Source organism: Melozone crissalis, unplaced genomic scaffold (assembly GCF_028551555.1).
Source record: "Melozone crissalis strain CALT ecotype California unplaced genomic scaffold, PUWL_Pcris_2 ptg000005l_1, whole genome shotgun sequence".
Classification (NCBI taxonomy): Eukaryota; Metazoa; Chordata; class Aves; order Passeriformes; family Passerellidae; genus Melozone; species Melozone crissalis.
In genome coordinates this window covers 857,235-882,236 of record NW_026535783.1, presented here as the reverse complement: position 1 = coordinate 882,236, position 25,002 = coordinate 857,235, and the positions used below count along the sequence as shown (strand labels likewise).

At 36.3% G+C, this 25,002-nt stretch overlaps 1 protein-coding gene across 2 annotated transcripts in view; it reads left to right on the top strand.

The window, feature by feature from the left end:
* EDIL3 (EGF like repeats and discoidin domains 3) overlaps positions 1 to 25,002 on the top strand; it is a 236,597-nt gene that overhangs the window by 76,500 nt on the left and 135,095 nt on the right. Inside the window, exon 3 of one of the 2 annotated variants that reach the window (XM_054288400.1) lies at positions 20,909 to 20,938. The exons of the other annotated variant lie outside the window; for it this stretch is intronic. Coding sequence (XP_054144375.1) covers positions 20,909 to 20,938 — 30 coding nt within the window. The remainder of the gene's footprint in view (positions 1 to 20,908; positions 20,939 to 25,002) is intronic. 2 annotated transcript variants of the gene reach the window in all.

Here is a 25,002-nt window from a genome sequence, read left to right as displayed (position 1 = left end):
TTATATATTTTTTAAACCAGCTTCAAAAGAAGCAGGTAGAATAAACCAGTTATGTTTTGTCAGATCTGCCAGTGAAATAGGCTGCACATAAAAACCTGGAGAGCTCATGCTGACAGACAGGGAAAAATTGCTCTTTGGATAGGTGCTCTTAGCATTGTCTGGAAAGAGAAGTGTTCAGATAATTCAACTTTGGTGGGCAGCAGCTGCACCGGGTTGAAACAGCAGAGCACATGACACACCAAGATCTAATGAAATAAATATTCTGGTACACAATATCCTGCACATTTTCACATTCATGAGTGCCTCTGGAGTGGTCCAGAGAAGTGCTGACACAGCTGTTGGGCTGCTTCTTGTGATGTACCATGTCATGTTGACTTTGTTCTTTGGTGTCCCTGTCCTGATGTTTAAAATGGTTCTCTCACCACTTTAAAATTTACTATTATTGCTATTATTATTACTACTATTACTATTATTATTATTTTATTTTTATTATTGTTATTGCTACTTTTGTTGTTATTGTTATTGTTATTGCCACTTTTATTGTTATTTTTATTTTTATTATAATTATATTTTAATATTATTATTGCTATCTTTATTAAAACATGGAAACAATATCTATCAATATCTAGTATTGTTCCTAAGCAATTGTTACTGCCTTTAAGAGAGCTTTCCTTACCAGATAATTTTTTTAATATATGCCGTTATCACTGACAAATAGTAGAGGTCTTCAGGTTACTGTCCAGTTCCTGAAAATTAATTATTGCAGGATTTTTTGTACTTTTGAAATACTCCACTCATTAGGAATTATTAATTCTTATGGATTAGGGATCACTAAGTATCATCATGATTAGGATTAATTATTATTAATAATTAGGATTAATTTACTATTTGGTTTTGCCAGCAATGGTAGTAGCTTTATTTTCCTGTTCCTTTTGCTTCTTGGCTAATGCAAAGTAAACAGTTTTGGGGGTTTTTAAGAGACCAGACAACATAATTTCTGATAACATTTTGACTCAAGAAATGTTCTTGAAGCGCTGCCTCTGTTTGTTTTCCCATTTTATATAATATAGTTTTCTCCTGGATTTTTATGTAGAAGGATGTGACTCAACAGTATGGAAGCAACTTAGTAAAAATAAAAATGCCAGAAGGAAGCTGATTCTTTAGCTGAAAAAGCAAATTGGTCTTTAATGAGATGTTAATTCTGGCATCCTAGGAGATTCAGATTAGAAGATTTTATACTTCTTAGGAAAAAATGATCAGATGGAAAAACCTGGTGGTGTTGAACTTAATGCAAGCTCTAAATGGAATTTGGTTCCAGAGTAAAAGAAACACAAATTAAAAGCTGAATATTGGATCCAGAGACAGATGGGCATTATTGTTGTTTTTTCCTTTCCCTCTTTAAGTTTTTTACCAGAATGTTTTTTCCAAAACTAGTTATATAAATGGCTCATTAAGCGGAGCAATGTACATCATATTTTGGCACCACTTTTTCTTTTTTCTCTCCATGAATGTTTACTTGTTTTTAAGTAATGAATTAAGGAAATACATCTTTGCTACTAAAAAATATAGATACAATAGTTCAGCTTTTGTTTTTCTCCATAATAAAAAAACTTCTTTTTAGAAGCAGAAGAACAAGAGTACCCAAATGTTTCTCCTAACAAATTTAATGTTTCTAACTGGGTAAAGCTGCTATTTAGTAGCTCAGACATTTCTTTGCACTGCATAATTCTCTGATCTGATTCCTTTCTGTGCTTATTCCTTTTTTTTTTAATTTAATATTTCTGTTAAGTCACTTGCTTAAGTGTCTTTGGTGTTCATCATCCAGATGCAAAATTCCCTTAAGCATTTAAAAGACTGTGGAATGATATATCTGATGTCTTACTTTTTTGGGGTTTTTTTTCAGTTCCAGAATAATAAATGAACTTCTTGAAGATTTTAAACTGGAATAGTTAAAAGTAGTATTGTCTTGAGCAAATAAACCTTATTCTTTAGTGTATTGAGGATATTGAGCACTGTAGCCCACTACTGCTCTTCTAAAACCTTCTACTTTAGATGAATATAGAAGAATTATGCTGATATGGATCAGATGAGGCCTTTTAACTTTTTTCAGCAAGGGATTAATTTACTCCAAAAATCACATTTTCTTAAGGGGAATAACTAAGTTATTTAGTTCTTGAATGGTTTGTTGTTGTTTCCTTTTTCTTTATTTTTTTTCCCCCAAGTATAAGTGTAATTACAGGAACTCCATAAAAGTCTATGGCTGAATTTTTTTCCTATTAGGCTATAGAATTAGTTCATATTTTGTTGCAAGGAATCAAAAAAACAGGGGAATTATATATGAGATAATATAATAAAATATAATAAAAAATAGGTAGCTATGAAAATTATCAGTCAAAATCACAGGAAGAAACATGCCAGAGGGATGTTCACTTTTACTACCCCATTTCAGGATTTTAGTTTCTGTCTGGATTTATTGCTGTTTAGCCAGATGTGCCTGCGCTGTACCTGTTCTTGTCAGGTGTTAATGACAAGGCTGAAATACCCCCACTTTTCCTCCTTCATTTACCCAGTAAATTATCTGGGATGGCTCTTTTGGGGTGAAAAGGCACTGCATGGCACGTGCTCATCTTTTTGTGCATTCATGGGTGATGAGGATAATGAGGACTTGAGTGAAATCCTGACTGTTTGAAGCATATGAATAATTCAAATTATAGATACTGATTTTGAGAGGGTTTTTTTCAGGTTGTATCACAGGTGTACAGCTTTCTCCTACTTGATGATGCTATAAATTAATGATTAATAATAATTAATTTATATTTATGTTATATTAATGACCAGAATTATTAAGGCATGAGGTTTTGTGCTGAATTATGGTTGCAGAGCTAGTATTTCACGTGCATTACTTGAGCTGAACACCGGCTTGAGAAACTGACATTGTAGAGTCGATATATTATTTCCTATGTTAGAAGAAATTAATCAATGAGATTGAAATTAATGTTTCAGCTGCTCCCCCGTGGCTATGTCTGTAATATTAGAATGCTAATTTGCGGCACAAACTCTCAAGTTATCAATACCATCTTCACTTTGAAACATGCACTGGAATGGCAACACTCTAAATCAGGGAACTATCAAGTCTGGAAAATTGAAAAGGTTTACTTGGACATGACCTAAATTTTTTGTCCCTGAAATTAGGAAAAGAGTGAGGTAGAATTCAAGACCATCACGATTTGGCAAAATCACACTTCAGCTTCCTTGATATTTATGATTCTGTTCAATTTATGTGTCACTTCATGCGTAATTGGTGCAAATATATGTAGTTCCACTCTTCTGATCTATGCTTTTGACAGATATCTAATTCCAATCTTCATGAATGCATGCAAGGTTTTAATTTTTATTTTTTTTTTTCAGATGGATGGGTACGAGACATGCATATAAAATCTGCTTTGTTTGCCTGTCAATATCCACAGTACTCTGAGCATAGCATCACAGAATAATTTGGGTTTGGAGGGAAATCCCATCCAGTGCCATGGTAGGGACACCTCGCACTGTCCCAGTGTCCAGCCTGGCCTTGGGCACTGCCAGGGATGCTCTGGGCACCCTGTGCCAGGGCCTGCCCACCCCCACAGGGGAGAAACTCCTCCCAATATCTGGTCCAAACCTCCTCTCTGTCGGTTTGAAGCCATTCCCTGTGCCCTGTCCCTCCAGCCCTTGTCAGTTGTCTCTCTCCATCTTTCTCATTGGCTCCTCCAGGCCCTGCAAGCCCACACTGAGGTCACCCCAAATCCTCCTCTCCAGGCTGAACGATCCAAATTCTCCCAAGCCTTAATGACGCCCTGCAATCACCTCCTAACAGACTAACAGAAATGGGCAAAATATCCTGGAATATTTAGTTTTGCCATCTTCTGCATTGACAGCAGGATACAAAAGCTCAGACTCCAAATCCTCATGGAGATGCTTCACATATTGCATTTCCATTCACAGACAATTCTTCCTGGCCCTTTCCCTTGGTATCCACACAAACATAGGTTATTGCAGAAAGGTGTGTCCTCTGGGTAAAGCAATTTTTTTGCTGCCTTTATCCAGCAAAAAAGATCACAGAAAGGAGTTCCAGGGCTTGCAGATATTTATCCTGCATAGGATCCCACACTCTAGAAGACAGGTTGGGAGTGATGTGCATGTGGATTCAGAGTTTCAGAGGGGACGTCCAAGATAGATATCTGTAAATTCCAGAGTCTTTTCTCTAAATCCCAGCCAGTATTTTTTGTAGCTCCTCATGGCTTTGAACAGCAATAATTATTTGGCTTCTGCTGCGTCTGTTTGCTCCACTGGTCCCTCTAAATGCAGGTGTAGGGAAAACTGGAAAGGAAAGAACAACTGCTGCTGTGGCAACTGCCTTGGAAGGAAGAGGAAGGAAAAGTTATTTATCCTTCTAAACATACTTAGGAGTTTTCATGTAGTCTGATGTGTTTCACAATGCAGACAGAAACGGGGCAGAAAAAAAATTCTCATTTGTTGGTGATGCCTTTGTCTCATTTCCAACATAGACTGGAAGCAGCTTCAGCTTCAAATGCAAATTTAAAGTCAAATGAATTAGTTATGAATGAACATTCAATATCCATTATAAAATCAAACCAACAACAGCAAAACAAACAACATCAAAAATAAAAAAGCAAGAAGAAAAAACAGTATGTCAGTCCCCAGACTGTCAGGTATGTTGTTGCAAAAGCCATCAATGGGGAGGTGACAAGAAATGATGTACCTCAAGAAAGGGTAGCATGTGATTAGAAATATGCTGATGAACTGAGATGTTTTATGTCCATTTCTTCTCCAACATATCATTATGTTGTCCATATTGTCATTAAAAACATTTCTTGTTTCCTAATTTATTCAGCACTTGCAGTGACTAGAGCTTTAGAAAGGGTGAAAAGCTCAGTTCCAACAACTTGCATTTAACAAAGATGAAAACGATATTCTCAGTGAGAACCTAGGGTGAGCATTGTGGGACTCAGCAGAATATACTTGTCCAAGCATTAATAGTGATTAAAAGACACCATAAAACACTGCCACAACATGTTCAGATTTTCCAAACCATGTTTTGAGATTAGTTCTGCACACAAAAACCATGCTCTTGCGGCAGGTGTGTTTTTCTCCTACATTAACCAGCTTTCTCCTGTTGGCACAGTACAAACTGAAAATATTCCTACTGTGACAAGGAGGAGTTTTCATCATTATTAAAGATTATTAAAGATTCTTAACTACTTAGATACACCTGAGAAAAAGTTCTGAGAAGTTTTTACAGCCCTGTGTTAGCACAAGATCTGCATTTGCACGGGCAGTGATGACATCAAGGCTGGCAACAGAACCCTGGTTGTGGATAAAGACTTAAAACCCTGACAACCCAGTAAGAAAAATATTTTTAAGGGCTAAATCTCAGTGTATTATATTACCATTATCTAGAAATATAAAGAATCCAGTTCATATCAAGTATCCAGTTCTGTCAAACCCAATTTGAATTGACAGTAAATCAAACAAAAATCACTTTTTGAAGCTGTCTTGATTTTTCTCCATGTGTTAAATAAGATGAGGGCTGTAAGGGTGTGAAATAACATGAAGACAGATGTATGCCAACATATTCAAGTACAAATGTAATCTTGCTGCAATTGAGAGAGAGAAGCATGTCTTGATTAAAAATTCCTATTACTTTCCTCTCCTTCTCAGGCAGGTCAACTTTTTAATCATCAGCTATATTATTCATTATGAACAGCCTAATGAGGCCAGAATTTGGTCCTTTAAGATTAATTTTTGCAGATAGGAAAACTGCGCTGTCAGTGTCATTTGATTTATTCAAAAATATGACTGAATGGGCTGTAATTTATAAGGGGAACGATGACAGTCATAAAAAGAAAATATTTAATTTCAGCTTCTGCTTTTCCTGGCATGAAATAAGAAACATCTGCAGTAGTCATTAGCTTGTAGCTGAACAATACATTAGCCTAAGTCAGCAACAAAAGTGAGCAGTGGATTAACTTTGTCCTCAGTGGTGGCGACTTCGGGATCAGTTTTTTTTATTCATATTAGAACAACAGATCCTGACCAATGTAGCATGAACAAAATAAATAATTATATCAGTCTGAATATGGTGGTGGATGCTTCTGAAACCCCAGTGCCTTCATCACTTGCCCTCTCAGGTGGGAGGAAACCTGAGCAGTTTAAAAGAATCAGTAACTCAAAATAAAATAGATTAATTGTGGTTCAAGCATTGCAATGAAAAATAAGTGAATGCCCAAAGACCAGGAAAAAAATATTTACTAAACTAAGGAATGTAAATATTAAACTAGCAGACTGTCAATCTTGATGCTGATTAGAACTGGGATGTGTCAAGCATTTCTGTCATGCATCTTACAGTGAAATACAGGAAAAATTAAATTACACAGGTGTTGTCTGGTCTGGCTGAAATCAAACTGGTGGCAATACTTTAGGAGAAATACATGACCCTTGTTTAGAAAAAATACATATTAAAAATACCATAATCTGGCTAATCAGCTTTGAATTAAATGTCTTTTTTAATATAATTTCATTTGCCACTGAAGTTAGTTTCATACTCTGTAACAGGTAGTGTTGCATCTACATTTCTCATGAACTGTGTTCATTCAAAAATGGCCCATAGTAGCTGCACTCTTCTGCTTTGACTTGGCAGCCTTAAAATCTAGATTTCCTGTGGTGAAAGCACTTGGCTTGGTGTGACAGTTCTGCTTGGAGCCTGAGAACTCCACAGGTTGAGTAGAGGAGGAGACAGGACTTGTGGGTGACACTATAAATCTAGTTTATTTGCATTTTTACAGCCTTCACAACCATATCTGGCTAGGAGAGAGACAATTTAGCAACATAAACATAGAAAAAAAATTTTTCTTCCCATCGTTAGCCAGTGTGTGGTACCCAAATCACGGTGGCAAAACCCTGTCTTGTGGCATTTTTTGTTTTTTGTTGGTTTTTTTTTTTTTTTTTTTTTTTTTTTTTGTGGCAGGAAGGAAATGATGAATTCAACTCTATTTTTTTAGAAGGCTGATTTATTATTTTGTGGTATTATATTATATTAAATATGTAAATATGATATGATATGATATGATATTTATTATACCATACTATACTATATTATATTATACTATACTATATTATATTATACTATACTATATTATACTCTACTATACTATATTATATTATACTATACCATATTGTATTATATTATATATTATGTTATATTACATTACACTACATTATATTGTATATTATGCTATATTACATTATATTATGTTATATTGAAACTACACTAACAATTAGAGACAGGGTACTTACAGAAGGTTTAACAAGATACTAATTTAAAAACTCGTGGATGTTTCTAGAGTTTTGACAAAGTTGGACTGTGATTGGTTATTAAGTAAAAGCAATTCACATGTTGGATAAAAAATTTTGAAACTACATTCTAAAGCAGCAAACACAGGAGAAGCAAATGAGATAATATTATTTTTTCTCTCTTTCTGAGGCTTCTCAGCCTCCCAGGAGAAGAAATCCTGGCAAAGGGATTTTTCCAGAGTGATATGACAGTGGCACAGCATCACAAGTCAGGGAGAGGGAAGTGATTGCACAGCTTGAGAGAAACTTCAGTAAAATTGAGGTTTTTTTCTCAGTTTAATAGGATCTATATCAGCTGCAGGACCACAGATTTCCACTGTTTGGGGGCAGAGAAAATTTCCTCTCAGATCAGAGCAAGGTTACCAAATCCTTTGGCAGAGAAGCTGAGGACACAAGTGATGTGCATTCACAGAGACTAGAACAAATAAGAAATGTAAAAAACAGTCTGTGTGTCCTTTAACATTTCTAACAGGTGTTCAAGGCCCATTATTCACTGGTTTATAAGCTGAGTACAGTTACATTTGTGGCCGTCTGTGAGGATTCATCAACATCAGGAGCAGAGCAAGCCATGATCAGGAGATGCAGGATGACCTCTGTAAATCACAGCGTGCCATCACACCCAAAAATTGCTGCCTGCAGCACAGAGAGCCATCCCCAAGCCTGCCTTTGCCCAGGAAGCTTACAAATAGGATAAATCCAGGAAGAACAGGGGATTTAGAGAAGGGATTTTGATAAGGCGAGAGAAGCTCTGCTCTAGAAGTAGCTGGGAAATGGCATTGTTTAGATTATGAGTATTTCAGGGGGTTTTGCTGTTTTTTTTTTTTTTTTATTTCCCCTGTTCCTTTACCTGAGTGCCACTGTGGCACAATCTGCAGTTACAACTTCATCTAGAAATGTCACTTCATGTTTTGAGGTGAGCATCAACAATTAAACAAGCAGCAAACAAGAACAGCTTTTCAGAGCACTGGATTTATTTTCTATATATAAATAGTGCTCAGGTGCTTTTCTATTTATGTTTTCATTAGCCATGTAACAGAACACTCTAACCCTTACTTCTGATCATTTCTGCTGTTTCTTGTTCTGGTAACATTTCTGTTGATTTTCGCTTTCTCTGATATTTTCAGGCCTTTGTTGAAATGTAGACACAAGAACTGGAAAACTTAACCGAAATCTGCTTTAAACCCATTATAGGAGTTACCACACTAATTTTATGTGTTTACTTTTTGTTTTAAGATGTTTTATATCTCAATGTTCAGGAATCCCACTGACTGCAAAATTTATTCTCATTATTGAGAAAGAGTGGGTGAGATGATGGAAAAAGGATGGTATATAAAACAGAAGCAGGATTTGTATCAAAAATAGTGTGGCCAGGGAGGTGACAAGGTGGGGTTAAGTCACAGATTGGCCTCAATCATCTTGGAAGTCTTTTCCAACTTAAATGCTTTTGTGATACTACAATTATTTGATCAGTGGGCAAATAGGAAATATTTACAATATGAAAGACTACATTTACAAAATAAATTGCTGATGAAAAAGGCATTAAGCAGGAAAAGGTGTTGATCTGGTCTGCAGACACTCAGCAGAACCACTGTCATGTAGGCAACTGGATATTGCAGATATTATTCAAACCCAAATATTAGCAATGGCTGTAATTCAATATAAAACTGGATGAGAAATTGTAAATTTTCAGTACTATTGAGCCTTTTCAACACAGTTTAGAAGGTGTTCTTAAACATGGGCGTGCTGTGGGTCCAGATGAATCCTTGAGTTATCATAGCACCAGGTACAAGTGGCACTGTGGTGATGATGTTTGCTCTTGCTGGAAAGAAAAAGAGAAAAAAACAACCCGTGAAAACAAAGTATAAGGCTGTGGCAACTTCCAAGTGTAATTTTATTGCAGAAGCAAGAAATTCTAACTGATTTTCAAGATTTTGATCAGTAAGATTTTTTTTGATGAATAATTCAGATTTTTTTTTTAGGGAAAAAACAGCATCCCCTCCGCCACTATGTGGTGGAGAGCAAAAAAATTGATCGGAAATATTCTTTAAAGGCTTCAAGGTGTCTGAGAAAGGCCAGAGGACTTTTGAACCTGAAGAATAAGGAATATGGACAGAAAAAACCTTTCTTTTTCCTTAAGTTTACTATTCAGTTTTAATGGATAACATGGATACACCATTAACATCTTTCCTCTTTATTGTTCTTTGGGAACAAATAGCAACTCCTGTTGCTTAGTATTTACCAAGTTACTCAATTTGCTGTCAGTTTTAACTTGCTTGGTAAATCAGGTATAGGACTGAAGAAGAAAAGGAACGTTCATAAAATTGAGCAGTCCTGTGCCCTGGGGAGAACAGAAGTTTCTGTAAGTGTTTTAAAAAAACCCAAAAAGGATCCACAAAAACAAATCAACCAAAAGACCCCAAAAACCCCAAAACCAAAAACATTAAAAGAAAATACAAACAAAACAAATGGAAAATGCCAACAAAAAATAAACAAAAACCCAAACCCAACAAAACCCTCACAAACAACCAAAAACTAAATAAATCAAATAAACTAAAAAAACCAAATAAACAAAACCCCCCAAAACCCAACACCCAAAACCCAAACAAGACAAGACCAACCAACCGACGAATACCTCAACCAGCAACCAAAAACACCTCAACAGCAAGAAATCACCACCATCAAAAAACACAACAACAAAATGAAAAACCCAACAAAAAACCCCAAAATAAACAAAAGAAAAACAATGAATCAAACAAACAAAAAACCAAATAGGGAGAAAAAGACTCTTCTGTTGAGATCTGATTGATGACGTTTATGCAGATTCCATAAAGGTCATCAATAAATGAATATATAAATGAATATAAATTCCATATATATAATATAATATAATATAATATAATATAATATAATATAATAATTATAATTAATATATAATATAATATAATATATATAATATAATATAATATAATATAGCATAATATAATACAATATAATTAATATAATATAATATAATGTTATATTATTTTGTATTATAATCATATTATGTTATATTTAAACTATACTAAAGAATAGAGAAAGAATACTTACAGAAGGTTTAACAAGATACTAATGAAAAACTCATGGCTGTTTCTCAAGTTTTGACACAGTTGGACTGTGGTTGGCTATTAAATAAAAATAGATTCCAGCAACTACTGGCCTCCCCCAGCATTTTGGGTCTGCATGTGGAGTGGAGACTGAATATATTTTGGGAAACAGCTGGAATCAACCTCAATAAACCTTTCAGTCACTGAGGTTTGCATTAGTGATGGCAAAATGGCAGCAAAATTTACACGCTCACTTCCTACTGGGAAAGTTTGACCTAATTGCAGAGGAATTAATTATCCTGGAGCTGTAAGCTGGGATTTGGTCCTGGCTAGACTAAACTCTGGTGATTTCAGTGGATATCTGCTTTATAAAGAAGTGTGAGGGGGCATTAGGATAATTCTCAGGCTGTGAGGTGGTACAGTAAAAGAAGCACAGCTAGTGAAAAGTAATATAAATATGTATTTAATTGATTTATTCCAGGTCAGCAGGAGACAATAAATTCAGTCAGTAACTTTTGTACTTACAAAATGCATCTCACCTAAAGTGCTTTGCATGTTACAGAGAATCAGGAAGAAGACGGATAAGTGAAGAAAATCCAGCCAAATATTGGCTGTTTATTTTAGGCAGACACTTTTCTCTGTCAGCTTACGCAGAGTAGGGCATGTAAGTTTGTATATGTTTTTTGTGTGTTTTTTTTTTAAATCTGTAGTGTGTCATTGTGTCCTTTTAATGCAGAGTCATGGATAAAATTCACTAGGTTAAAACATGGAATATTTATGAAATGCAGCAATTTGCTCAATGGATGAATATTTCATGACTGATATTTTTTATGTCTGATTTCTTCAATGTACCTTCAACTTAATCACAACAATCTTTGATGTAGAAAGTGCTTGCAGAGTGCTGTATACAGTAATTAACATAGACTTTATAATAGGTGGTTTAAGGTAAATTTTAATATTCCAGTGGATTTCATGAAAAGGAATATTTTCTGTTTGGTGAAATCATCAAAAAAATTCCTGGTGAAAAAAGGGCTTGGTGTGGGAAAAGTAAGTGTTGGGAATTAATTTCTGTCTTTTGCATTTTGTCTTTGTCTTTAATTTAAGCCCTTGTTAGATTTCAGCAACTCCACTGACTTAGTTAAGTCAGTATTTAATGTTAACATTAATAATGCTGTATAAAGTTGAGCAATTGACAATGCAGTAAAACTGCATCTGTTAGCATTTGGATCACCCAGTTCTGAACCTGAACTTTTCCTTGCATGAATATTAACTGGAAAGTGCCACGGGGGCCACGCAAATTATTCATGAGCGCGTGTAAATTCAGAAGGAATTTTTAACTTTAAAAACAAACACATATCTTTGACCTGAAAACTAACAGAAAGCAGTGCAACCTAAAAAAAATAGGAAAATGTTTATGAAAATGTGTTACTTTCATTTTAATTTTTTGAGACAGTGTTTATTGATGCCTAATTTTGAACTTTTTAAAAGTGCTCTAAAATTATTGAGTTTTCTCTTTTTTTTCTCTTGAAAAGATTGAAGTTGAGTTGATTTACTACAAGTATGGAAATTTTTTTGGTTGACCCAGATAAAAAGCTTTCCACTTCTACTTAATACATACTTTTAAAAATATTGTTGGGGAAAGAACCTAAAAAACCAGGAAAACAAACGACAAAAGATTATTTTTCAGGTTTTGTCCTGAACTGAGCAGCTGATGGAGAAAACAAGCTGGTATTTTATTTTTTGTTATTGTATTTAACAGTAATGAAAATCAATCAAAGTCCAACCCAGAATTTCTTTACCATGTGGAGCATCTGCTGGTCTTTTTTGCAGATCCCCGGGATGGCACACTTAATATATTTCCCCTGAATATTTGAGATGGAGACTATGGAAGAAGAAAGGAAATCAATCCTTTAAATTTAGCAAATTTCAATAACCATAACATCTCAGAATGGTTTGGATTGGAAGGGACCTTAAAGCCAAATCAATTCCACCCCTGCAAAGGCAGGGGCACCTTCCACTGTGCCAGGATGCTCCAAACCCCATTTAACCTGGCCTTGGGCAGTGCCAGGGATGCAGGGGCAGCCCCAGCTGCTCTGGGCACCCTGTGCCAGGGCCTGCCCACCCTCCCAGCCAGGAATTCTTTCCCAATATCCCATCCAGCCCTGTCCTCTTTCAGCCTGAAGCCATTCCCCCTTGTCCTGGCTGCCCAGCTGTCTCTATGCATGCCCCATTTCTTTACACCCTTTTTTTTTTTTTTCGACAAGAACACGGCATTACTTGAACCCAGGAGCAAGGACAAAAGGTATTGATTTTCATTGTTCTGGCCTGAAAGGACCCGAGTTAAAAGCATTTCCAGCATTTCCAGCGCCAAGGAGAACAGATTATAATGGAACTCCTTATTTTCGCGATGGGCCGCGGCGGCGCACGGCGAGACGGGAATCTGTGGAAGACTTCTAGACTCCATCCAACATCAACTGGATCATTTCCTTCCAGTAGGGAGAGGTTTTGCCATCTGTTTGCAGAACAGAAGAGAGGAAAATCCAAAATGAAGGGCAGAATTTTAGCTCAGCACTCCAGAGCCTGGCAGCTCTTTTTCCTTCTCAGAGTGGGAGGTGCTGGTTGGGAGCGGTTTTGAAGGAAGGGTGCTAAGCACCCTTTGGAAACCCAAAAATATGCTCTGAAAACGAAAAAATGTGCTCTGAGAAATGTATGGGGAAGTGAGTGAGACACAGAAAAATCCATACGCTCAGGATGAAATAAAAACATCTTTAAAAAAAAAAAATGAAAGGAGAGAAGAACTCAAAATCAATAGCCCAACTCCTACACTAATGAAAAGTGAAGGGCATGGAGGAGCACCAGAGTGCTCACTGATGGCTGCTGTGAAAATGTTTCTTTCAGGGGTGAATTCGGAGAGGCTGGTGAAGTGTTGGCTTCCAGTCAACTGTTTTATTCACAAGATAAGAGAAAAATCAGTCTAAATGATCTTCCCTTGTTCATGAGAAAAGGCCTTAATTTCTAGTCATTTTCTGAAAAATTAAGAATTATACAGATGAAAAATTAAGAGGAAAAATGCAGCATTTCTGAGAAGAATAAAGGAAAACTCATACCAGGTGTGATTTTTCTATTTCCTATCACACTCCTTGTGCCTAGTTTGCACCTTGTAAAGCAATGTTCATATGAGAAAGAGGGAAAAAAATCACCTTCTTTTACACTTGAGCATGTTTCTCATTTGGCATTCCTGTTTGTTAAAGTACAGGTGCCAGCAAAGAACTTCGTGTGTTCAGTAAAACCAGTGTAGGACACAGAAATTTGTTCAAATTGGCCAAAGTTTAAAGTAAGCTTCCTTGTCTCTCATATTTTAGGGCAGAACAATATATTATTTTTGAAGAGCTCTGGCTTCAGCGTGGCCTCTCCAGATACCCTTTTGACAAATTGATATATGTCTTATTATTACTGTTTTTAACCCCAGATCTGTAGTAATAAATTTTTGAGATCTAGATTAGGGCAGTGTTTTATTGAAACTGGGTATTACTGACACTGTTTTGCCACAGCCTACATCATGCATATTTTTCAATGTACATTTTTCAATGCTGAATGATAATGGATTCAGATAGGTGTTTAATCTGGTTGTACTGAAGTTGAATATAAACCAAATATTGGCTGTAAAAGGATCTTCTTTTCTTTTTGCCCAGCCAGAAAAGTTAGAAGTGAGTACCTGTGTTTCTATTATTCCTTAAGCAGTAGGTTCCAGTCTCCAAACCCCACCTGAGCAATGAAAATAGTGTTTTATTCATTTAAAATTACCTCCTTTGCCTTCCTTGCACCAAGACTTGATTCTTCTCCCACTCCTGTGCTCATGCCGTGCAGCTTTATGGCCGAGCATTTTCTTTGTTCCTGAATTTACCAAAAAACAATGAAAACCCGCAGACTGAACCAAAGCATCGTGTCTCCCTGCATGGGACCCCTCCAACACCACAGCTCTCCCTTTATCTGCCATCTGCTCCTTTGAATTCTCTTCTTGGCACCTTATGCAATTTACAGTTCAGGTTTCCTGTGATGGAGATTGTGTTGTGTTATTAAAGCAGCATGCCAGTCAGGCTGGACAGAGTAACATAGATTTATTGTGAATAAATAGAAGAAAAAAAGCAATTAATTCTTTTGTAGGGCCTATAATGAAGTCAGTTATTCCCACCAAGAACTTCATGCCCCCGGTTCTATGTAGTTTCATTCATTAAGATGTATTTTTTATGAAACTGTGGCTATTGAGTCCTTTTCGTCTAATTTAAAACTAAAGATTTTTTGACATTCGTGGCTCATTGTTTTAAGAGGTGTTGCCCAATCTTAATGGTTTTATGATAAAGTTGCTGTTGGCTTGCTGGTTTTTACACCCCCATTGCCCAGAAAGGATAGCAGCACAATCTTTGCAACTGGCGCAGTAGGTGATTTGCCAAAACTCACAAAGTGTTTGGGAAAGCACTGAAAATTGCAGGATTCATATTTATCCTGAAATTTTAGGGTTTGAAGGTCTCTGGGATTTCCTGTGTACTGATTTAACTTCCCAGTATGTGTTTCCACAAGGCAAAGTGGGCACTCTGGGTGCAATTGCCTGGCAGCAGGCCAGCTCAGGGAAGTTATTTTGGGGTTAAAAATGGCAAATACTGTGACAGAAAGCTCATGCATCAATATTAGTGAGTGATATTACAGGGCTGAATAGAGTTGGTGATTATTTATCTTAGCTGCTATTTCCTCATCTCTTTGGGGCGTTTTTTATGGCCTTTTGAATCCTTTTTTATGCGGCTGGATGTTGTATATTGAACGCTTTCAAGTGTTGTGGTACAGATAAAACACCACACGAAGAGACATAACCCAACCTCCCGTACCAGCCCAGAGCCAGCAAACATTCTGTGAACATCTGAGTGGGCTTTTATTGGGTTTTTTGTTTTCTCCCCCAGGTGGGAGAATAGCCATAAAATAAAAGGTATTATCACCATTATGACTTCGCAGTGTGGTATGTGATGTTATTTTAAAATTCCGCATCCACATAAGAAAAGGTAGTAAAATTTCCCTTAAAACACACAAAACAACCGAGTGAAACAGCTTCAGGCAAGTGACTGAAATATAAAAGGATGAAATTGTTTGGCTTGAAAGGCAAAGCTTTCTGTCTGTGACTGTGGGGATTTCCCAGGTAGGTTTTTTTGCATCCACAATAACAGATGCTAGCAGGTACCTACTTCTACAACTGTATTTTACAGCCTTTTTTTAGCATTTTATTTTAAGATTATTCATTTGTTTCCTGGAGAATGCTCTTTGACTCTTGAAGAAGCAAAGTTTTGCACGCTGATATGCAGCCTTATCAACTTTTACCTTTTTGAGTACACTTATTTTTTGGACACCAAAGCGCCAGGGGCACCTTTTCATTACATCTTCTGCTCTCTTGGAATATTCACATATTCTCAAATCTGCATATAGCATTGTGTGTGTGTGTGTGTGTGTGTGTGTGTAAAACTGTGATATTTCAGGCCATGGCACACTACTCCTGGTTTCAGAATTACAATTTTCAGTACTGTTGTGCCTTTGGCAGCCCTGGAATCCTTGGCAAGAACTGGAGCTGACTAAGAAGTCAAGAATTGCTTTAAAAACTTAATTTCTTTACACTGTTTTCCATAGGAAAGATGATCCTGACAAATATTAGGGCACTCCCTCCTTGTTCTAGAGAGGTCTAAATGTGAAGGCACCTAAAAAAAAAATCTTTATCTAATCTTGTCTTGTACAAAATGTAGCATTTCACCTAAATTTTTTTTTTCATAGTTAAAAATATTCTCATTCAGCACTGATGACCCTGGTGATTGGTGAAAAAGGAATACCAGTGAGAATGGATTAGATGCCTTTACTGTAATTTTAAGACACTAGTATTCTAGATTTTAATAATACGTGGCCTTTTGCTCATACACCCACTTTTCCGTTAGAATTTATTTTTCTTGAAATAAAACAGTGAAGAAATCGTAAGTTTTTGTCATAGATTTTAAGTGCTTAAATCGATGTAAACCTGTGGAAAGTGATACATCTTCTCCACCAAGTGCCAAGGGCCGTTTTTGGGGTTTCTTAATTAATGTATTTGTTTTCCATTGAACATCTGTCAGCCAAGCAGAGTTTCATTAGTTCATGGAGAGTTATCTGTGCCATGCCCTGGTGAGGGGCCTGGCGTGCTCCTTCTGGCTTGGTTTTTGTTCATTTCTGTTTGTTCTGTTGTGCCTCTTTTATCTGTTTCTTTGTGGCGTTTCTTGCGGTTTTTCAGGTGTTTGTTGTGTTTTGGGTTTAGTTTGGTTTTTTTTTTTTTTTTTTTTCCCTTTTTCTCATGAATGAGTGCAAAAGCAGCCTGGCCAGCTGAAGCAGGAAGGAAGCAAATGCTGCTCCAAGGGCCTTCAGTGGATGCTGAGTTTTGTCAGATGTGGAGAGAGGGAAGAGACAGGAAACTCAGGCACGCGTTTCCCGTGGAACATCTGCAGCATTAAAATCACATTCTTAATGACTACAGCTGAGATTTTGGGGAGCCAGTCAGTCTTCCTTGCACACAGGTCCTCTGAGACCCCTGAGATTTGATGCTGAGCAGACTGTAATTTAGTTTTGATGCCGCCTTCAGAAAAATGCCATTTTCTCTTGGAGCTCACTGTTCCTCTGGATAATTCTGTGAACCTCTTGTACAGATTTTGCATAGGGGTAATGCCATGTATATCCAAGTTTATTCCTTTGTATATGAGTCTAACATTTTATTTTAATGTTAAAAAGAACCCTTCACATTAATATAAACTTAACACAAACTTTAATATAATGCAAAGCTAGTGTAATGTGTCATAAGATATAACATAGCATAGCAGGCTGTTACACTGGATCTGCCTAAACCGAGATATTTATGCTTCAAAATTCAGATTTTTTTTTTGGTTTTTTTTGCTTAGACTTGTCAAGGCTTCTGCCATTGTAACGGAAATAATCAGGAGCCTGGCAGAGATACTCAGATTGTTATCCAAGCATTGCCTTTCTGCATTATCTCTCTTAAGCTAATGTTGGATGACATGTCACCTGGTACAGGCTTTCCAAACCTGCCCGTGTCTTCTTGATTATTTTTTTTTATCCCACTCATGCAGCATTATTCACCTCTAAGGAAAACAAAATTGAGTTTTCCCAAGTGAACATCAGAGTTTTCCTGAAGAAGATAAAATCCAATATCTTTCCCACCATATATCTTATTATATTTTGTCAATGACGCATTAAAAGGGGAAGAAATGCATGGTGAAAAATGCTTTAAAGCTGTAGAACAATTTACAACTGAAGGTTTTGCAGTGCTGTCATAAGACCATGACTTGGGGATGTTCTGTGACTTTTTGGGGGGCTTTTTTTTTTGCTTTGTTTTGGTTTTTTTTTGTTAAATTACTGGCTCCTCTGATGGGGGAGGCTGATGGGCACCCACCACCCACAGCAGTGACTCACCATCCTCTGCCAGCCCATCTGAGCCCCTCTCCCCTCCTCTGAAACAAGCAAAGAGCAAATTACACATAATTACCCTGGGGATGAGTCACTATCTAAATAGATTTTTTAAAATAACTGAGTGTTTTAAATCACTGCTGATGGGAAAAAAAAATAAAATTTAAAAAAAAAGGTGGTGTAGTGTAGGAAAATTTTGGTGTGGCAATTTGGTGCATTTCCTTCAAAGTGGAAAGCAGAGTGCTGATATTGCATTTGAGGTGGCATGATAAAGCAAAATTAGGTATATTCCTTGAGTACTCAACATCTTACTGAAGGCTGGTTTTTCAAACATGGTTTATTAATCTATTGGGAGGTAAAAATATCCTGTCACAAAAATCAGGAGATTAAGTTAATTTAATTTTTTCTAGAAGTCTGTTTGAATTGTGAACAGGTTCAGAACTGCATTTTCATCTCCATTTTTAATACTCATCTTTAATTTCTGTCTAGGATTAATGCAGTATTGACAAGTAGAATTAGGTCTTTTTGCAAAAGCAGTTCTCACCAACTCTAACTGAGACAGAAAAAGAACACAGTCTATTCCTGGATGAGCTTAAACCAGCAATCAAACAGCCAAAATTAATTAAATAAACAGAAAAGTAACATTATTGGCATAGCCATTTTGGCATCTGATTTATTCAGCTGAGATTCAGCTACCCTGTTTTATTTAGATGTGTACCTAAGTGCAGAGTGGTCCCTCTGAAACAACCATCAGAGTAGCAACAGAATCCAGCTTTGAATTGCTAATGCTGCTATTCATCCTGATAATTAAGTCTCAGAATATTATTCAAATAGCAGTCTGAAGGAAACGGTTACTGGAATAAATATTCCTTGTATAATTGGACAATTTTGTTTAACCAGTTTTAAAGCAGAGTCTCCAGTACTCTGAATTATTTTTCATTCAAGCAGCAGCAGAGCTGGAAGCTAATATGGATTTGGGGCATTTGTAAAATTTTGACTTCCTGCTTTCATGTTCTGTTCTGTCTGTGTAGTTGTCTCTTCCACTGGTACCCTGAGAAATTGCAACCTACTTTATTGACTTAATTTTTAGTTTGTTATTTACTTCAGAGCCTGTTTTGCTAAGATTTAAATATTCTAAACATTCTGGTTTGGGGGCTTCTTGTTTTGTTGTTTTTGTGGGGTTTGGGGGAACGGGGTTCTTTGGCCTTTTTTGATTAGTTGGTTGCTTTCTTTGGTTTTTGGAGGTTTTTGTGTGTGTCTATAATCAGCTTTTGTATTGTTAAATTAATGATTTAGCTGATTAGTTCAAGTTGAAAAGAGGGGGATGGTATTTTTCCCTCTTTTCTTTCATTACCTTGCAATCCTCTACTACCACAAACACATTTTATTTTAGTTTAAGTAGTTAAAAAACTTGCTAAAGCTTGACGTGATCTTTACATACGTACACTGCATCATGGATTAGTCCAGTTCCAAAACACACTTTCAAACTTTAAATAAGGAGTTACAGAAGGCAAGGCTCTGCTAAGTACCGTGTTTAGGCCACTTTAAATTAGGCCTGACATAATGTTATGGGGTTTTTTTCCGTGTAGCCTTCTTCAGGGTTTATCTGAACACCAAACTTTAGAAATAAAAATCACCTGTGCACCTCCAACCACTGTGGTTAGAGACAAGGTGGTTGGCTGGTGCTTGAGAGAGTAATTCATTATTTCCTCTCGATTAGATCTGACAGTCCCCAAAAGGACACCATGCTACTCTGCAATTAGCAATAACTGATGTGTTCAGCACCGGTTGTCACATACAGTTGCAAGCAGAATATTGTGCTGATTTAACCAAGGCTTATGGCCCCTCTCAATTGCACTTGCTGTCTGTTGCCAATTTTTTTTGCCAAAAAAAGGGAATGTCTCCCTGCTCCTCTCCTGGTTTCTCCCTGCAGAATACATGGGGTGATAGCAAAAGTAAAAAAAAGAAGAAAAAAAAAAGTCAATTTTCCAAGCACGGTGGTGGTGCTGTTTGAGGAAATGTTTGGAGTTTTTAGCCATGCCTTGTGCAAGCTCTGTCAGGGAGGATCAATGCCTGCCATGGATGAAGGAGTGTTGTCTCTGCTGGTTCTGCAACAAATCAAAACAGGAGGAGCTCCCATTTCAACTGGCAGCAGGCAGTCGTTAAAAGAGAAAAAGCAAAAGTTTGGATTACGCGTGTTTATTATCTCTATATCGCATTTATGGAGAGTTCTCTCACTTCTAGGTCCTTTTTACAGTATCCAAGTGAGAAGCACTTGAATTCAGCTTTTACTGTCATCCAAAACTTTTTCAAGGCTGTGAAGAGACCATTTTTGTGATGCATGTGTATATAAACCACACTGACTAAAAGAAGAGAAAGAATTAGGTCACTGATGTACTTTTAAAGTTCACTTTTGCTGGGAATATGTCTGTTTCCCTCTTTTGAATGTGAGGGTAATAGATAGTCCAGAGCCATCAGTGCTTTTTGATGGTAACTTAAGGCAATTTAATGGTTATCTGTCAGCAAAAGGGAGAGGTGAAGACAGGACTTTTATTGCTTTTCCCAGACAAATAAACATGTGGAACGGGGAGCCCAATTACTGCGTGCCTGACAGACAGACAGACAGACAGACAGACACACAACCCACCCCAAAATGGCCACTTTGGCTCCCCAACTGCCCAATTTCAGAATCAGCAATTCCCACCAGGCTGGGAAGAAGCTGAGTGGAACAGAAGGGGTGGAGGATTATGAGAATAAAGTTTTTCATTATATCTAATTGCTTTTATGTTAAGAAAATGTAAATAATACAACCATTGGCATTACATGGATTTCTTCATTTGTATTTTTTTTCTCTTTTTCTCTCTCTCTTTCCCTTCCTTCCTCTTCCCATTCCCTGTCCCTGCCTCCCTCCCCACTCCTGACACCTTTTTGCACAGCCTCCATTGAAGAGGACCCAACTTCAGCAGGTATGAATTATTTACATCACATCTGCATTGTGGCAACCATTTCTTGAGAGCTGCCTTTACCGAAATAATTTTTAGCCTGTTTCATTTTGTGTGTAACTTGGCAAATATCACAGCTGGGATCCATCCTCTTCTGTTCCCCTTTCTTTTTTTTCTCCTTCTCCTCTACTTGGAGTCAGCAGGAAACATAATCCTCCTGTAGCATTTAAAAATATCAGTGGCATGTTCCTTCCTTCTTCCATGCTTAAGCTGGCATGTCAAGCTTCAGGTAACAGAATGATTCAATCAGGAGCTGAAAGAAAACAAAAAATCAGATCAGTGATTTTTAAATTATTTTTAATTTTTTTTTTTTATGTTAGATTTTTTTCTTGTCTTTGTGCTGGAAAAAACTCAGTCACCTGGATGATGCCCCAAAACTGACATCCTTTAAAGAGCTGGGAACAAGCAGTGAAGGAAAGAAAAAGAAAGGCAGCAGATGCAGAAGCATCGTGCTCAAAGAAAACATTCTCCAAATGATGGCTGGGCTATCTGCTCAGAGAACTTTTATTTCCATTGACAAGCTGCCAAGCAGTGAGAATGGTTACCATCACAGCCATAAAAATTAGTTTAGGAGCTCCCAGAGAGACACAAACGCATCGTGTTTATTTTATTGTGACGATTAACTATTTCTAATTAATTGGCAATCCATTAGCTGGGGAGTATTTAAAGGAAAAAGAAGACAGTGTACCAGAGAAGGATGCCAGTGAGCAGCCTAACATATTTGAAATGGCACTGAGTTGTACAAACTCAGCGAGCTAAAACATCAAATAAATGGGGAATCGCTTTATGGTGGCTTGTAAAAAGAAGGAAAGGCCTCCAGAGGAGCAAAAGAGAAAAGGTGAGGAGAGTGAATGAAGAGAGGAAGATGGCAAGGAAGGATTGAACACTGTTTACAACGCTAACCTACAACTGGGGAGCAATACAAGTAATTAGGATACAGCAGAGAATAATAAATGAAAGGACAGAGAACAAAGCCAAGAGTAGAATGTGAGAGAGTTAAGACTAGAACTGAATACAGAAAGAAGCAAAAGGGAGCTTTAAACATGAATGTAGCAGCAAAATGAGCAGGAAGGAGGACTGGAATGAGAAATAACGCTGAAAAAGAGAGAAAAAAGAGGAATTTGGGGAAAAAAATGTAGAGTACTCACACACCCCAATGGACCATGCATTCTAATTACTAAATATCAACACTTTCAACTCTCCATTTCTTGAGAGATCTGTGGAGTTGTCGTGGAGTTTTCATGGAAAGTATTCTAGCAGAAACCTACTGCAGCCATTCAACAGAAACATTAGAAAAGGATGTGTTTTTTACTTAGGAAAGAACAAAACCCCCAGTCTTATTCCATTTAGGGAAATGGTTTAAATACTCATATTTCTTTAGAGCGTCTCCCAAAGACTTGGCCTCCCTCTTTGAACACCACTGCTGGTTTTGTGAGAGCCCCTGTGATCTGGCCAAGCTACCCAGAAACATCAGCTGAAAACGTTCAAGAGGAGGAAAGTGGAATTTATAACACAGCCACGTGGGCTGCACTATAGATATGATTTATTCTAAGAGAAAAATCCATGCATAAAGTGCAATCTAACATTAATTTCTAGCTTAAAAACTTTAGAAGCAATTCTAGCTCTTCAGATACTCCCTAATTTATGATTCGTATTGATTTTGCTGTAAGATATGACCAGATGTTGCTGTTTTGAAAGTACACAGATTAGTTCTGCACTCTTACAGGATTGTTTTAATACAACTTATTTCTCAGATTTTATTGGCATCTGTAAAACTGTGGGTTCTGCTTAAAGCAGATTCCCTTCCCTCAGGGCAGGAATGCAGCCATGCAGTTTGGAAGTTGCAGGGCTGCAGAAAAACAAACAGAAACTGCATTCAAAACCTCATGGACTCACCTAGAGCCTTTCAGCGACATGTGCCTGGTGGGGACAGTTTTATACAATACCAGGTTTTGCTCTTTTCCACATAAAAAGTGCAGCAATTTTCCACCAGTTAATGAAATTTATCTAATCATTATCTAATCATAATCAATGCACACAGTATTTTTCCAACAAATGCCTTCACTTGTGAGACAACATGAGGTAGGATAAATTGCATCGAATATTTTTGTGAAGACTTTAAAAATTATTTTGATATTCTATGAAAATTACAAACTGTTAATTGACCTGTGATCAGAACCAAAACTAAAATTTCCTTTCCTGTTTAATCAAAGGGATGAAAAACTGCTGTTTCCCATACTCTGCTTTTTGCGATAGGGCCTAGCTGCTCTGACAATGCCATCTGTGAGGTATCTTGTAGAAGCAAAGTTTTAAAATTTAAAATTTTACTTTGAGCGTTGTAACCAGTAAAGTGAAGATTAATAATCCTGTAATAATAAGTGCCCTGTAGTTATCTCCCTCTAGAAATTATATTTCACTGGAGTTCCTTGAGTTTCAGAGTGTTTCAGACTAATTATGAACTGTAATTATAACCCCATGTTTTCACCCAAGTTACTTTGCAAGGAAAGATAAAGGAGTTTTCTCAATGAGTTTTTCCTCACAGTTTCAACAGTTTTCCTTAGCAATGCCTCTGGGTAAGCATTATTCGAGATCTCTTTTTTCTTCCCAGTTTTACCTATGATTTTATGTCCTTGTGGACACCTAAACTCTATTCTGAGTCACTTCACCATATTTCTTCATGTGTTTTGACTTAAAATCAAATCTAATAAAATAATTTAATTAAATTATTGTTTAATTAAATAATTATTTAATAGAAGTAGGAAAATCTTAGGAAAATTCTCTCTTTTCCATGTGGTTTTTTTCCCATCTATAAGTAACCTGAGTTTTTGAAAGCTGTTTGTTGAGCCAGGAGGAGACTCCTTTGTTGACAAGTATTTTTCAAAGCCTAATGTAGCAAGGAACTCCTGCTGGATGTCCTGCTGTTTGAAGCTTTTCATCCCAAAAATGTTTCCCCATGGTTTTATGGATTCCTCAAGGAGCCTGGAGTAGTTTCTACAATTATTAAAGAGTAGTTCTTCCAACACCTGATGAGACAGAGCACAGCAGTTTGTTCACTTGCCTCTACACACTGATTTTGACTGAGGCAATAAATACATCTCCTTTGAGATCACCACTTAACTGGAGCCATTCCTTGCCTCTGCCACTGATATAATAATAATAATAATAATAATAATAATAATAATAATAATAATAATAATAATAACTATTATTATTATTATTATTACTACTACTACTTAAATTATAATAAAAATAATTAATTATAATTTATATATTATAAATATATAAATTTAATATTTTAAATTATAAATAATTAGATTTATGTATTATCATAAATAATAATTAATTATTATTTATATATTATTAAATATATATTAATATAATATTATAGATAATGATATATTAATATTAATATATTATTATAATAATAGTTATTATATAATTATATGACATTATTATTATTATTATTACTATTATTATTATAATTATATAACAGTAGTAGTAGTAGTAGTAGTAGTAGTAGTATTACTTTTTGAAATTATAATGCTTTAGGAAACGTAGCGTTTTCATTTTTGCCTTCCATCTATATAACACGCAAACACATTTAAAGTTTCATGGTAATAAAAGCTCTTTTACAGGGTGAGATCTGTTATTGTCTTTTATTGTCTTTTAAGTTTAGGTGTTGTAGAGATTAAAGATTCACTACATGGCAGGACCTCCTTCTTCAAAGACATGGCTAAAAAGTAATCCCTCCAACAACCTTGTGGCAGAGTATATAAGCTGCATTGAATATTTGTGTACCTAAGAAAAATTATATTACCCTTCCAAAATTCCATGTGAGATCTACCCTGTTCCCTCTTTATTTAGATTTTTTGACTTACATAGAAGTTATTTTAGCATGTTTTTCCTAAAGAAGTAAATAAAATAGGGGGAAAAAGAAGTAAATAACATGGGGGGGGAAAAAAATCACTTTTGAGAAAGAATAAAAGCTGAAAAATGCTTTATCAAATGAAAGAGACTTTGGCTGCAAA